Consider the following 16,738-nt stretch of genomic DNA (forward strand, 5'->3'; position numbering starts at 1 on the left):
TATTTCCCGTAAATATGAAACCTATTAAGATCTTGCTTCCCTTTCAGGTCTCCTTTGATGGCAGGTCTGCCACCGGCAGTGCCTTCGTGGATTCAGGGTCTTCTGCTAATATTATGTCTGTGGAATTTGCTATGTCTCTAGCTATGCCATTGATTGTTTTGCCTAAACCTGTCCCGGTAGTGGGTATCGACTCCACTCCACTTGCTAATGGTTATTTTACGCAGCATACCCTTGTTTTTTAACTCATTGTGGGCTCCATTCATTTGGAGCAGTGTTCTGTGTTGGTGATGCAGGGATTATCGTCCGATTTGGTTTTAGGCCTTCCTTGGTTGCAGATGCATAATCCCACATTTAACTGGAATACTGGGGATCTTACTAAATGGGGTAATGAATGCATGACGTCCTGTTTTTCTATTAATTTGGTTTCTCTCGCTGAGGAGGTGAACACTCTACCTGAGTTTGTTCAGGACTTCGCTGATGTTTTTTCTAAAAAAGCTTCCGAAGAGTTACCTCCTCATAGAGAGTACGATTGCGCAATCGATTTGGTACCAGGAGTTAAGCTCCCTAAAGGTAGGATATTTAATCTCTCTTGTCCCGAACGTGAAGCCATGAGAGAATATATCCAGGAAAGCCTGGCCAAGGGTTACATTCGCCCCTCTACTTCTCCGGTAGGTGCTGGCTTCTTCTTCATAGGGAAGAAGGATGGTGGTCTTAGGCCGTGCATCGATTACCGAAACTTGAATAAGGTCACTGTAAGGAACCAATATCCCCTTCCTCTGATTCCTGATCTCTTCAATCAGGTTCAGGGGGCCCAATGGTTCTCTAAGTTTGATCTTCGGGGACTTATAACCTTATCCGAGTCAGAGAAGGGGATGAGTGGAAGACTGCGTTTAACACGCCCGAAGGTCATTTGGAATACCTCGTCATGCCCTTTAGGTTTTGTAATGCTCCCGCGGTCTTCCAGAATTTCATAAATGAGATTTTAGTGGATAAATGTAGATAAAGAGGGGATCTATATTGGCGCTGCTGAGTGGACCAGGTACAATGGAGAAACGAGTAGTCTCTTCCTTGGTTTAAATAGGTGCTTTATTGCAACGTGTTTCGACGCCGAACTGGCGTCTTCATCAGGCATAAAATTTTAGTTTAAAACATGCTGGTATATATATACAACACTGGATACTGATTGGCCCAGTTCAGATGGAACAGAATTGGCAAGAAAAACCGCCAAAACATGGTGGGTCAAAGTTCAAACAAATATCAGGCAAAATAACAGAAATAGTCAAATTGAATTACGGTTAGAATGGGAACATATAGTTAAATGAATAAAAACTCGGGATATTATTCATATCCCGAGTTTTTATTCATTTTTTTTATTCATTTAACTATATGTTCCCATTCTAACCGTAATTCAATTTGACTATTTCTGTTATTTTGCCTGATATTTGTTTGAACTTTGACCCACCATGTTTTGGCGGTTTTTCTTGCCAATTCTGTTCCATCTGAACTGGGCCAATCAGTATCCAGTGTTGTATATATATACCAGCATGTTTTAAACTAAAATTTTATGCCTGATGAAGACGCCAGTTCGGCGTCGAAACGCGTTGCAATAAAGCACCTATTTAAACCAAGGAAGAGACTACTCGTTTCTCCATTGTACCTGGTCCACTCAGCAGCGCCAATATAGATCCCCTCTTTATCTACATTTATCCACTATACACCAGCGGTACCTCTGGTCACCGGTCCGGATCTGGCAGCAGCACCTGTGGACTCTGTTTCCTCGCGCATTACCTATGGCTTTCTGGTGAGCATGGTATCTTCTTTCCTCCATTAGCCTATCCTAACCTACTTCACTATGTGGCGCCGTGGTTTTTTCTCTATTTGTTATAAATGAGATTTTAAGAGACTACCTGGGGGTATTTCTTGTAGTGTACCTTGATGACATACTTGTGTTTTCCAAGGACTGGTCCTCCCACATTGAGCATGTCAGGAAGGTGCTCCAGGCCCTTCGGGAAAACAAACTGTTTGCTAAAACCCAAAAATGTGTGTTTGGGGTGCAGGAGATCCCATTTTTGCGTCAAATCCTCACTCCTAACGAATTCCGCATGGACCCTGCCAAGGTTCAGGCTGTGGCTGAATGGGTCCAACCTGCCTCCCTGAAGGCGATACAGTGCTTCCTGGGGTTTGCTAATTATTACAGGAGATTTATTGCTAACTTCTCTGTAATCGCTAAGCCTCTTACGGACCTTACTCGCAAAGGTGCTGATTTCCTCCACTGGCCTCCGGAGGCGGTCCAGGCTTTTGAGATCCTTAAGAGGTGCTTTATCTCTGCCCCAGTGCTGATTCAGCCTAACCAGATGGAGCCATTCATCGTGGAGGTTGACGCCTCCGAGGTGGGAGTGGGTGCTGTCTTGTCCCAGGGTACTAGGTCTCTCACCCATCTCCGTCCCTGTGCCTACTTTTCCAGGAAATTCTCCCCCACTGAGAGTAACTGTGACGTTGGCAACCGCGAACTATTAGCCATTAAATGGGCATTTGAAGAGTGGCGCCACTTCCTGGAGGGGGCTAGGAACCAGGTAATGGTCCTTACCGACCACAAGAAGCTGGTTTTCCTAGAATCTGCCCGGAGGCTAAACCCGAGACAAGCTCGATGGCCGTTGTTTTTTACTAGATTCAACTTTGCACCTGTAGGGCTGGGTCTAAAAATATTAAAGCTGATGCGCTGTCGCGTAGCTTCATGGCCAGCCCTCCTCCGGAGGAGGATCCTGCTTGTGTTTTGCCCCCAGGTATAATCATATCCTCTGTTGATTCTGACTTAGTCTCCGAAATTGCGGCTGATCAAGGTTCAGCTCCCGAGAACCTTCCTGAGAACAAGCTGTTTGTTCCCCTGCAATTCCGGCTAAGGGTACTCAGGGAGAATCATGACTGCACTATCTGGCCATCCAGGCATCCTGGGTACCAAGCACCTCATTTCTAGAACCTATTGGTGGCCTGGGTTGCTTAAAGACGTTAAGGCCTACGTCGCCGCTTGTGAAATTTGTGCTATGTCCAAGACTCCCAGGTCCCGACCAGCGGGCTTACTATGTTCTTTGCCCATTCCCCAAAGACCTTGGACCCATATCTCCATGGATTTTATCACCGTTCTGCCTCCATCCCAAAGCAAGTCGGTGGTGTGGGTTGTAGTAGACCGCTTCAGTAAGATGTGCCACTTTGTGCCCCTCAAGAAACTACCCAATGCCAAGACGTTAGCTACCTTGTTTGTCAAACACATCCTGCGTCTCCATGGGGTTCCTGTCAATATTGTTTCTGACAGAGGGGTACAATTTGTTTCATTGTTTTGGAGAGCCTTCTGTAAGAAGTTGGAGATTGATCTGTCCTTCTCCTCGGCCTTCCATCCTGAAACTAATGGCCAAACTGAGAGGACTAATCAGTCTCTAGAACAATATTTAAGGTGTTTTATCTCTGACTGTCAATATGATTGGGTCTCCTTCATTCCCCTCGCCGAATTTTCCCTTAATAACCAGGTCAGTAACTCGTCAGGGGTCTCCCCCTTTTTCTGTAATTTTGGATTTAATCCACGGTTCTCCTCAATTTCACCTGGTGGTTCCAACAATCCCGAGGTAGATGTCGTTCATCGGGAACTGTGCACAGTCTGGGCCCAGGTTCAGAAGAACCTTGAGGCATCCCAGAGCATACAAAAGACTCAGGCAGATAAAAGACGTTCTGCTAACCCCTTGTTTGTGGTCGGGGATCTGTTGTGGCTGTCTTCAAAAAAAGTTCCGTCCCAAAAATTTGCTCACCTGTATATAGGGCCGTACAAGGTCATTGAGGTCCTTAACCCTATCTCCTTCCGGCTGGAGTTACCCCCGTCTTTTCAAATACACAACGTGTTCCATGCCTCCCTCCTGAAACGCTGCTCACCGTCCTTGGCTACCTCGAGGAAACCTCCGGTCCCTGTTCTCATCCCTGAAGGGGTAGAATTCGAGGTGGCCAAAATTGTGGACAGCAGGATGGTCCAAGGCTCCCTCCAGTACCTTGTCCATTGGAGAGGATACGGGCCTGAGGAGAGGACTTGGGTACCCGCCCGGGATGTTCACGCCGGGTTATTGCTCAGGAAGTTCCATCTTCGGTTCCCCACCAAGCCAGGTCCACCTAGGAGGGGTCCAGTAGCCCCTCATAAAAGAGGGGTACTGTAAAGGATTTGCCAGACACTGCTTCTGTGTCGACGCCCGTGGTTAATCAGCCGGCATCTGTTCCTAAGTCTGCTAGAGTGACTCGATCTGCTATCACTCAGGCTCGTAGGCTGAGGAGTGGGAGAACCTATCACAGCCTGGCCAGACGGTTCTAGCTTCCGCCCTTGGTCTACTTATACCTTCATTTGCTACTTGTCCTTTGCCTGTGATTTTCTTGTTTCCTGGCTCTGGTGTTCCTGCTATTACCATTGACCACTGCTTTATATTGACCCTGGCTTTACTGACTATTCTCCTGCTCTGCATTTGCTACCACGTACTCTCCTGGTTTGACTCGGTTCGTCCACTACTCTGTTGCTCACAGTGTTTCCGTGGGCAACTGCCCCACTTCCCTTTGCTACTGTGTACCCTTGTCTTGTTTTGTCTGTCGTGCACATATTTGAGCGTAGGGACCGTCGCCCAGTTGTACGCCGTCGCCTAGGACGGGCTATGCAAGTAGGCAGCGACTGAGTGGCGGGTAGATTAGGGCTCACCTGTCTGTCTCCCTACCCCGACATTACACAAACTAGTTAAAACTAGTTGCACCATATTTGACTATGGTGGACTGTTGTTGATGTGTCTGTCCCAGGAGATAGTGATTCTGAGAGCTAATTCCGTTATACATGTCACAGTTTTTACAGATTGGTGCCAATGGGGAAAGACTTAGATACAACTGCAAAAAAGCTGAAAGAAATAAGGCATGCTGGGGTTTAAAAAAATTCAAATTGAAATAGACTACTTCTTAACTCTTAGGGTATGTGCACACATTAACAACCATAACGGCTGAAATTACGGAGCTGTTTTCAGGAGAAAACAGCTCCGTCATTTCAGACGTAATTGCTCGTACTCGCATTTTGCGAGGCGTCATTGATGGCCGTAATTTTGAGCTGTTCTTCATTGAATTCAATGAAAAACGGCTCAAATTATGTCCAAAGAAGTGTCCTGCACTTCTTTGACGAGGCAGTCATTTTACGCGTCGTCGTTTGACAGCTGTCAAACGACGACGCGTAAATTACAGGTCGTCGGCACAGTACGTCGGCAAACCCATTCAAATGAATGGGCAGATGTTTGCCGACGTATTGGAGCCGTATTTTCAGGCGTAAATCGAGACATAATACGCCTCGTTTTCGCCTGAAAATAGGTAGTGTGAACCCAGCCTTATATAGTATGTATTCTTGAATGGCCCTGTATGGAAAAGCAATGGGGCTTATATAGTGATTTAATTTCAAAAGTGCATCAATCTTGATTAAAATTAAAATATATATTTCTTTCCCTGGATCAGGGAGGCCAAGGGGTTCCTAGCACCCTATATTTTTGCGTTTCAGGACTCCAACACTTAGGGTGCCTATACACACCAATTTTGGCAGGATTGACCGACAATGTAATGTGTGTGGGGTCATGCTGACTCTCCCCCGACAACAGATGTCGGGGAAAGGAAGGACCGGGTAGTTTAATCTCAGCATGCCCGATGTTTTGTTCTCAGGGGAGGTGTCCGGCAATGGTTTACTCCCCTATCAGAATACATACAGCCTCGGCCTCTAAATTCAGATTCTTGTAATTTAAAGAGCACCTAACCTTTTAGTTGACATTTCAGAATAAGCTGTCATATGTGTGTACATGAGTAATAACATTATTTCTGGTCATTATAATAATTGTATCCTGCAATTACTTTTAGGCGTTTTCCCCTGTGAAGACTCTATCTCTAATTCTCAGTTTTCTCTATACTAGTGGGTGGAGCCCAACTGCTATAATGTCTGCCATACATTGCACACATAGAGAACACACACGCAGAAGCATCATGAGGACATCATACAGCAGTAAGGAGCAGTGTAGCTGTGAATCAAGCACTGCGGTGAGATAAAACATTTATTAGAAGCTACAGCAGCATCTCTGTGTTTCTCTCACTCTGCTACTGCTGTCTCCACTCCTCCCTTCACTATAGACTTATATAGGCAGTATGTAACCTGATCCTTCAGTGAGCTGATAATCTGGTCTCTCAAAACGGATTTTAGCCGTGAATAGAGAGGGAATGATCAGTGCAGTAGGCAAGGGAAGGGGGAGAAGAGCCTGATAAGTTAAGAAAGAGACATTTTTCTCTAGTAGGATGTATTACAAAGTTTTTTATATTCACTTATACTAATGCTTTATGCAAAGTTTGTTGAAAGGTGAAGCCTGTATTTTAAAAACAAAAACAAAATAAAAACTAATTTTTAAATCTAAAATTTTAGAATATCTTCCAATAAAGACAAATTCTGTTTCTCAAGCCTCTTAGGCTTTATTATTGTGCTACATATGAGAGATGACTTTGATTTGTAAAAAAATAAAAAAAGGGATTAGGATCTAAGATTATTAATAAAATTTATTATTTTGATTTTTATTTTTTAGAAATTCTTTAGGAGTGTCTTTCAGTTATTATTTCACAACAATTCTATTATACCCCATTATTTTTGCACCTAATTTGGAGATGGGAATTTTTTTTTTGTTCTAAATGTAGAAATTTTGTAGCAGATCTGCTGTTACAATTTATTAAAACATTGGAAATGGGGTTTTAGGATAAATAAAACCGATATGTATTATTCATATTAATTCTTAACGTAAAATTATTGCAAGCAAATGGATATCCAGCAATAGTCTGGAATTAACGATTAGACCTTAACAAGGTTATCTGGTTTCAGCAAATTATTGCAATTTTTAGTAAAATTAAAAGTTTTTTTACATTTTCCAATATACTTTATGTATCAACTCCTCATGGTTTTTAAGATCTCTGCTTGTTGCTATTCAGTAGGAACATTCATTGTTTGCTTCCAGTCCATAAAATTCTGGCCGTGGTCAGGTGACGGGCACACAGGTGTACAGCTCGTTAAAATATGGGTATGTGCACATGATGAGAGGCTTTTACGGCTGAAATGACAGACTGTTTTCAGGAGAAAACAGCTGCCTCGTTTCAGCAGTAAAAGCTCCTCCTCTTAATATACGAGGCGTCTGTGACGCTCGTATATCTTGAGCTGCTCTTCATTGAGTTCAATGAAGAACGGCTCAAATTACGTTGCAAAGAAGTGTCCTGCATATAATGTATATAAGTGTCCTGCACTTCTTTGCCGAGGCAGTCAATTTACACGTCGTCGTTTGACAGCTGTCAAACGACGACGCGTAAATTACAGGTCGTCTGCACAATACGTCGGCAAACCCATTCAAATGAATGGGCAGAGTTTTGCCGACGTATTGTAGCCCTATTTTCAGACGTAAATCAAGGCATAATACGCCTTGTTTACGCCTGAAAATAGGTCGTGTGAACCCAGCCTTAGTGTATCAGAGCTGTGTTTTCTAATGATCCCAGCACCTGTGTGTCCATCACATGAACATGGACAGACTTTTATTCACTGGAAGTAAACACTGAATGTTCCTATAGAATAACAACAAGCAGAGATCTTGAATACCATGAGGAATTATTATAGAAAGTATATTGGAAAATGATATAACTTTTAATTATATAAAGAAATAACATTAATTTGCTGAAACCGACCCTAAGCAAACAAATATATCAAGATAAGGGGGAATTACCTAAATTATACAGATTTGAATCCACTTTTTGCCTACTTTCCCTGGGTATGGGTGGGCAGGGGGTAATTAGATGCATCTCTCTTCCTGATGTGTATGCCTATTTCTGATGCATAAATAAAATGGAGACGGCTATAAGTCAGTCTGCTAAGGCAAATAGATTCATGGGATGCATCAAGAGGCATAAATGCTCATGAGAAGAACATAGTTTTGACTCTACAAATCACTAGTCAGGTCACCCATGGAATATTGTGCACAGTTTTGGGCACCTGTGTTCAGGAGGGTCATGGCTGAACTAGAACGGGTGCAAAGAAGGGCGACCAAGAGAATTAAGGGAATTGGTGGATTTCCATACCAAGAAAGGTTATTAAACTTAACTCAAAGGACAAGGGGCATCCCCTACGTCTAAAGGAAAAAAAGTTTTCACCATCATCACAGACTGAGATTTTTTACTGTAAGAACAGTGAGACTATAGAACTCTCTGCCACAGGATGTTGTGATGGTTGATTCTTTGAACGAGTTCAAGAAGGGCCTCGATGTCTTTCTTGAAAAATATAATATTACAGGTTATAAGTACTAGATTTTGGAGATGGGAAGTTGATCCAGGGATTTTTTCTGATTGCCATATTTCGAGTCGGGGAAGAATTTTTCCCATAATGGGGATTTTGCCTTTCTTTTTTTTATTGGCTAGGATAAATGGATGCTATGTGTTAACACCAGACAACCACTTTAACTAAATATATGTTAAGTTTCTTATATTGATAAGTTTCTGAAGTCGACAATTACCGTACTGAAAGACTGGTAAAAATGGATATTTAATTGTTAGGTTGTCTCACAATTCAACAATAAAATAAATAATTAAAATAATTTTCACCTTTATTTAAAAACAAAAAATGTATGTTCTTCTGACAGACTAAGCACAAAAAAATAAAATAAAATACAGCCAAAAGCAATATTGGGTTTTGGAGTGTATTGCAAGTACAGCAAGTGCTATAGTTTGTACTTTTTCTTTTTAATTATGGTTATAATTCAGGTGCAAAATTTATCTGAACCACTTACCTTTTAGAAAGACTTGGGAGATATTCATCATGAAGGGAACTGTAAGAAATATGTCCACCGAGGTCACTGTTTGTCTTGCAACTTAGTTCCTGCCAAGGAATAGAATGAAAAATTATTCTGAGATGTTATGACCAATGGCAATTCAAAATCATTTTGCTGCATCAAGAATTACTCTGCATTTAAACAGATTAGATTTATCATATCTAAATTACCTGACCAAATGATAAGCCACAATAAGGGTGCCATATACAACGCAGCCGGGTATGATAGTTGCCGCGCAGTTTGACACAGTGTTTGGCTGTGCAGTTTTACAGGTGAAGCATTTTGAAACCATGTGCTTCACCTGTACAGGTCGCGCGGCCAAAAACGCCATCACAAAACTGTGGCAATGCTTTTTGTAATGTTTTATACTTACAAACCCCTTATTTTTATCCTTCTTGCTCAGTTTGACTTCCTGGTCAGGGGGCAGTTTAACAGCCCTCACGTGACCATCGCCAGGAAAATAAAACGCAATACATTTCTGAAAGCTGTTCTGAAATAATTTCTCTCTTTGCACTGCTAAGAAAATCTAAATGAGAATTTAGACACTATTCTTCCCATTATTTTTTTTATGATTACATTTAGCATGTACTTTGGGAAAGCTCCCAACGTACAACGGCCGTGTGAATGGCCCCATTGAAATACATGCGTCCGTGTGATTTATTTGGACAAGGACAAATATATAATAATACATTGCATTTTGTGAAATTATGATAGGGGCATATGGAACCATCTCAGATACTATCACTGTGATGAGACTACTCCTTCAATATAAAGTACATTGTTGCTGGAAGATTCCTGATATATACATTCAAATCTTACAATAAATTGAGTAATCTAAATGCAACTTAAATCCTATTCTGAAACAACATTATTACGTTTTCAACAAAAAACAGTCTATAAGTTTTAAAATCAATAAAGACTATTCAGTCTCTCATTTTTACTCCACAGTCAAAATGGATATACAAGCACATAGACTTTTTTGATTTTGAACGGCTTTGCCGCTCATCGTCCCCTCCTTCACTTTGCATATCATTTGCTTTATGATCTTCTCATTTCTAATTTATCCCGCAATTTTCCTTCCTACTGTTCTGCCTGGCAAAAGGATCTAGGGAAAACATTTGAAGAGTCTTAATGGGCTAAATGCTTCTTCTTTGCAGATAAATCGCTTGTCGCCAATAAGGCGCAAGTAACCTTCAAAATTGTCTCACAGTGGTACTGGGTACATGCCGTACTCCATTGTTAGTACCTGGGAGTTCCGGAAGTATGTTGGAGGTGTGGCTTAGGGAAGGGGACTATGTCACACATATGGTGGAGCCACCACCAGTATACAGATTTTGGACAGAAGCTCTCACTCTCATCACACAAATGACTAGTATAATAAATCCTATTACCCCTGAAGCCCTATTACTCTTCGTGATCAGCACCGGTTTTTCCAAATATAAGAAGTAATTGACTAGCTATCTCCTCCAGGCAGCGAAAAATATCCTCGTCACTGGAAGATTTAGGACCCTTCCTCTTTAGAGCAATAGTTTGCTGAAATATCCCTCTTAAAATGAATGGAGGAATTGATCGCTACAACCCCAGCTGCCTTAGATGTTCTAACACATGGGGGGACTGGATAAAATTACAGCGCTCTGAACCATACCCCTTAATTCCAAATTAAATGCAACACAACCTGTCCTAAGCCGGCTTCTTCTCTGGGGATTCATATCATTGCTGCCTAATGAGTTTTGATCCGCTCTCCACCGCCGGTAGGCACCTATGGCAAAATTATATTTTATAACTCCCTTCTCTCTCTACTTCCTATCCTCTTTTATATGTGCTTTTATTGTATTTACATTTTGTGTAAATTTTACTCTGTCGTGTAATCTTTTGCTTTTTTTTTCGGTTGCTCAAGTTCTGACGTTGGCCCTTCACTTCAGTTTTTAAACACCATATCTAACTTAATCACTCTCATTGTATTTAGGTACATATGGAACCTGAGGATACTATCAGTTCTAGTATTTTAATGTTTTAGATGTTGGGTCAGACAGAAACAACTGAAGGTCCCTGTGAAAATATCAGCATTTAGCCCTTTCTACCAATATACAAGCAACTTACATCTACACAAACTTAAAATAATGATTTTAAAAAAAACAACTACATTTTGGCTGTTACTCCTCTGAAAAACGTTTGAATAGTCTTAATTTCTCCTGGCTAATATCCTTATGCTGGAAACGCAGTGGGAGAAAGACGGGCACAGACGTGCTCCCTAGTGTGATAATGTAATGATGGCTGGTCACTCAGTAGTTAGTGTAGGTAATGTGCTTACCTTTGTGGATGTAATACACTCCATCTTGTCACTTACACATATTTCCTAACTTCTAAACCTTTCATATAACATCATCGAGTCAGCTACTAATATTGGTAACATATAGTGGTGGGCAACTAGACACCAATCCTTAAATTAGGGTTTGACAGTGTTGTGGGTACTACCATTGGTGAATGATCAGGAGATCCTGCCCATCGGGGTAGAACGTAGCTGATTTGTGGTTGCTGCATAGTGTCAGAAAATTATTTCAAAAAGGGGGAAAATGTGAAAGTAATCAATGAATTAAAATAATTTTCTGGTAATTTCTATTTATAGGATTAATCTATGCTTATAGGGTTAAGAATAATTTGTTTAGCCAGTAGAATCTGTATGGCCTTGGAACTCAGTTTGTACTCAGTAGACATGAGCAATAGAGCACGCTGGCAGAATTATATAAATAACATTTTAGGTTCTTTCCTGCAATAATTTTTGTATATTTTACTTATCTTTACTTATTTTGATTGGTCAACACCATAGAGTCCAGTCGAATGATTGAATCTACATCATAATATATTCCATTATACCTTTTGTTATAAATAAAGGGAAGTGAGGGACCTCCCTCAGATTCTGTTATATGCTGCAGGTGTCTGCGTATCCCTTATCTCCCGGCCCGTGCAATCCTTGATCCTCGCCATCTTCCATTAGTAAAGAGATTACTCTAACACCTTGTTAGCACTTGGCTGAAAGCATTAAGAGGTCATCCTCAGGAGGGTTTCCAGACCTTCAGTGGGCATCCATGATCATTCAGATGGACGTCTCAGCCGGATGGTTCCGTGAGTAATACCTTTGGTGCTGCCACCTGTTGTTTCCAGGATGGCAACTGATGCCTTAGGGTATGTGCACACGATAGCAGGCTTTTACGTCTGAAAAGACAGACTGTTTTCAGGAGAAAACAGCTACCTCGTTTCAGTCATAATTGCTCCTCCTCGCATTTTGCGAGGCTTCTCTGACAGCCGTAAATTTTGAGCTGTGCTTCATTGAGTTCAATGAAGAACGCCTCAAATTACGTCTGAAAGAAGTGTCCTTCACTTCTTTTTACGAGGCTGTATTTTTACGCGTCGTCGTTTGACAGCTGTCAAACGACGACGCGTAAATGAAAGGTTGTCTGCACAGTACGTCGGCAAACCCATTCAAATTAATGGGCAGATGTTTGCCGACGTATTGTAGCCCTATTTTCAGACATAAAACAAGGCCTCGTTTACGTCTGAAAATAGGTCGTGTGAACCTAGCCTTAAAAAGAGATGACCAGCGTAGATAATAGGTAAAGAATTTTTTTGGACAATATTATGAACAACGGTGACGCGTTTCGAGCTTGGCCCAACCTCTTCCTCAGACCAGTATAATATTTACAGTGTAGCCAAGTTAGTGGCTATTTAAACGTAAAAAAAGGGGAGGGGGGAAAAAGCAGGAAAGTGCTGAGTTCAAACAAGAATGAGCATAATTGGTTAATTACATCTCAAATGTGATTGTGAATTGGTGAAGTGGGGTAAAAAGGAAGACTTGATTGAGACATTATTGCGAAGTGATATTGATGGACAGTTGGATTGAAACTGTGTTGCTACGAGAAGCACAATGTATTGCTGTGTGGAGTGTAGTAGTAACCTCCAGATATATGGATATGTGGATCTTTGCATAGAAACATGCTTCATTTGGTTAATGATGAGGGTGAAATGTTAATCTGTGTTCGCATCACCGTTGCCCTTCTGTTGAGGTGTTCCGTTGGAGGTTTCGTGTCGAGTTAACCCCTCAACTGAAAGGCAAACGGAAACCTAAGCTTCTGTTTTCCTCACCATTGATATCAAAGGTGACGGAAACATTGCTAAAGGTTTCAGTTTGTCCCCGTTGTGACAGGGTTCCGTAGTTTTTCACGGAATCAATATTGCGCTATTGATTCCGTCAAAACAGCGGTTTTAACTGGGCAGCTGAATGTCAGGCCCCCAGCGGACCTTGAGGAGAAGATAGAAGCCGCTTCTGCTGCTTCTATCATCTCTGATCTCTTCTACAGGTCTCTCAATGAGCGCTGTGTACATTAATAGATGCAGCGGCAGATGAAAAAAATAAAAATAAAGATATTTTATGACCTTTGAGGGACAGGCCATAATAATAAAAAAAGTAAAGTAAAATAAAGTGCAAAAAACGTAATAATAAATGCACAAAAAATACCCACCCATTAAAAAACTTCCCCCCTGCCAATCATTATCGTAACGCTAGCCCTGATCCATTTACACTAACATTTACATCTGGTCCAGACCAGCATGACGACTTCTTCCAACTGCGATTCGCCTCAGCAGAGTTTGCCGCACAGACATTTTTTGGCTCCATTCTTTCTAAGCACAACCCCACCCTCTTCACAAATGCCTCCTCCTGCTGCCCCCTTTAATAGTGGCATCCTGCTGTTGCCCCTAATAATGCATCTGCTGTGATGTGCAGTGCACCTAAATACCGTACTAAAGTAAAATACACAAGCTTCACAGATAGGGGGAGTTCACACAGTGTTTTTTGTCTGGCGGAAAAATCTGGCTCAAAACTTGGAGGCAGATTTTGAATTGCCGGCAATTTTTAAAATGCACACGTTGCGTATTTTGCTGTGGAAAATATGCAGCATAACTGCAGGAAACCGCAAGAAATTTGCAGGAGAAAAATTATTTTTTTCGGTGCGGTTTTTACGTTTACGGTTTATGCCGTTTTCATGCTGCGGGTATTGCGGCGTCTTTCTGTAGAACTACAGGGATAACATTCGCAAGTGGAATCGCGAGATAAATTGACATGCTGCGCTTCTAAAAATACGCAACGCGGGTCAATTTACGTCCCAAAAAATACCGCAGTGTGGACATGAGATTACCTGAAATCTAATTGACTATGCTAGTACTGTATCATGCTGTGGTTTTGCCGCATGCAAAACCACACGTAATCCGCATCGTGTGCATTGACCCTAAAGCTACGGTACCACTGACACTAAATGTAACACTATATTTTAGAAAAAAAAGGTAGTATACGAATAATAACACTAATTTTAGAAAAATTGTATAGCTAAAACTACCTAGAATGCTATGTAACTTTTTTTTATTATAGAACAGACGCTAACCTAACGCCCTACCTATGCAGGTACTAGCTACACCTAATTAGCTAACCTAAACTACTGGTACCCTAACATCCTACCTATGCAGGTACAAGCTACACCTAGCTATACTTTTACTTTTTTTTAAAAACTTTTTTACAGTTTAATAGATTTAAAAAAAAAGGCCCAAAATAAACCTGCGTTAACAATTTACCACAGAGGCTGATTATAGACTCAGCACTCAGTGGCCGCAGGGTGCAGGGTACAGAAAATGGTGCGGTGAAAACAGGCCGAAAATAAAAAACTTGCGCCAAAAAATTAGCACAAATGCTGGTCAATGATGGTGGTCACTGATCAGCACTCAGACGCCACAGTTTGCACACATGGATATGGTGCTGGCAGAAAAATGAAAAAAAAACCTGCGTCAATTTTTTTTTTTACCACAGATGCTGAATTGTGATGAACACTCAGTGGCCACAGGGCGACACACGGAGATGATGCAGAACTGACAAAAAAGTCCTGGGCCAAAAATTGATGATCAGTGATGGCGGTCACTGATCAGCGGCCGCAGGACATACACCGGGCGGGTTGCGGGGGGTACAGGAACAGGGACTGGGAAATTTAGGGATCACTAGTGCTGCTGCTAAAAAAAGAAGATAGCAGCACAGTTGATGATGATGATGATGATGATGATAATCACACACACAGTGAGTGATCACAGAAGCAGGAAGGACAATTGCAGGTCAGTATGGGAGACGGAAGGTTTCACCAGCTCTGCTTGCCGTTCCTTACCGGAATGAGGCGGGCAGAGCTGGTGCAGGGAGTTTGAAACACGTGCCATGGCTGCGATTGGTCGGTCTATACAGACTGACCAATCGTAGCGATCGGGGAGGTGGCACAGCACCAATCTCCACCATTTCAGTGTGCCCTGTGGCACAGTGATTGGTTAAAGCTGCAAAAAGCCGCGATTGGCCGGTCTGAATTGACCGGCCAATGGCAGCGATTGTCGATGCGGGGAGGGGGGGCCCGACACCCCTCTGGGCATTGAGTATGATGGCCTGCTGTCAGGGACAGTAGGCATCTTTACTCGGTCACCATGTCTTTAGACACGGTGACCGCTTAACGCTCCAACGTACCTATATGTGGAATTGCATTAAGTCCTTAACGACAACAATGTAATAGTACGCAACAATTGTTTTTTGTTTTTTCATCTCTGCATTTCGAAAGCCATAACCATTTTTATTTTTTCATCAGCATAGCCTTATGAGGGCTTGTTTGGTGCGGGATGAGATGTATTGTTCAATGTCACCCATTTTTGAGTACATATACACCGTGTTCCAAATTATTATGCACATTGGATTTAAGTGTCATAAACATTTAATTATTAGTTTTTTAATTAAACTCATGGATGGTATTGTGTCTTAGGGCTCTTTGGATCATTGTAATCAATCTCAGACACCTGTGATAATTAGTTTGCCAGGTGTGCCCAATCAAAGGAAAACTAATTAAGAAGGACGTTCCACATTATTAAGCAGGCCACAGGTTTCAAGCAATATGGAAAAGAAAAAGGATCTCTCTGCTGCCGAAAAGCGTGAAATGGTGCAATACCTTGGACAAGGTATGAAAACATTGGATATTTCAAGAAAACTTAAGCGTGATCATCGTACTGTGAAAAGATTTGTGGCTGATTCAGAGCACAGACGGGTTTGTTCAGATAAAGGCATAATGAGGAAGGTTTCTGCCAGACAAATTAATAGGATTAGGAGAGCAGCTGCTGAAATGCCATTGCAAAGCAGCAAACAGGTATTTGAAGCCGCTGGTGCCTCTGGAGTCCCGCGAACCTCAAGGTGTAGGATCCTCCAGAGGTTTGCAAGTGTGCATAAAGCTATAATTCGGCCACCCCTAAACAATGCTCACAAGCAGAAACGGTTGCAGTGGGCTCAGAAATACATGAAGACTAATTTTCAAACCGTGTTGTTTACTGATGAGTGCCGTGCAACCCTGGATGGTCCAGATGGATGGAGTAGTGGATGGTTGGTGAATGGCCACCATGTCCCAACAAGGCTGCGACGTCAGCAAGGAGGTGGCGGAGTCATGTTTTGGGCTGCAATCATGGGGAGAGAGCTGGTAGGCCCCTTTAGGGTCCCTGACGGTGTGAAAATGACCTCTGCAAAGTACGCAGAGTTTATGACTAACCACTTTCTTCAGTGGTACAAAAAGAAGAACCGTGCCTTCCGTAGCAAAATTATCTTCATGCATGACAATGCACCATCTCATGCTGCAAAGAATACCTCTGTGTCATTGGCTGCTATGGGCATAAAAGGAGAGAAACTCATGGTGTGGCCCCATTTGTTCCCCTGACCTCAACACTATTGAGAACCTTTGTAGCATCCTCAAGCAAAAAATCTATGACGGAAGGAGGCAGTTCACATCAAAACGAGCTTT

The 16,738-nt window shown here is 42.1% G+C and overlaps 1 protein-coding gene across 1 annotated transcript in view; it reads right to left on the reverse strand.

Annotated features, from left to right (window-relative positions):
• The window catches only part of CARD14 (caspase recruitment domain family member 14), a 91,673-nt gene that overhangs the window by 39,566 nt on the left and 35,369 nt on the right, over positions 1-16,738 (reverse strand). Inside the window, exon 9 of the mRNA XM_075846669.1 lies at positions 8,844-8,932. Coding sequence (XP_075702784.1) covers positions 8,844-8,932 — 89 coding nt within the window. The remainder of the gene's footprint in view (positions 1-8,843; positions 8,933-16,738) is intronic.

The sequence above is a fragment of the Rhinoderma darwinii genome, chromosome 13 (genome assembly GCF_050947455.1).
Source record: "Rhinoderma darwinii isolate aRhiDar2 chromosome 13, aRhiDar2.hap1, whole genome shotgun sequence".
Taxonomy (NCBI): Eukaryota; Metazoa; Chordata; class Amphibia; order Anura; family Rhinodermatidae; genus Rhinoderma; species Rhinoderma darwinii.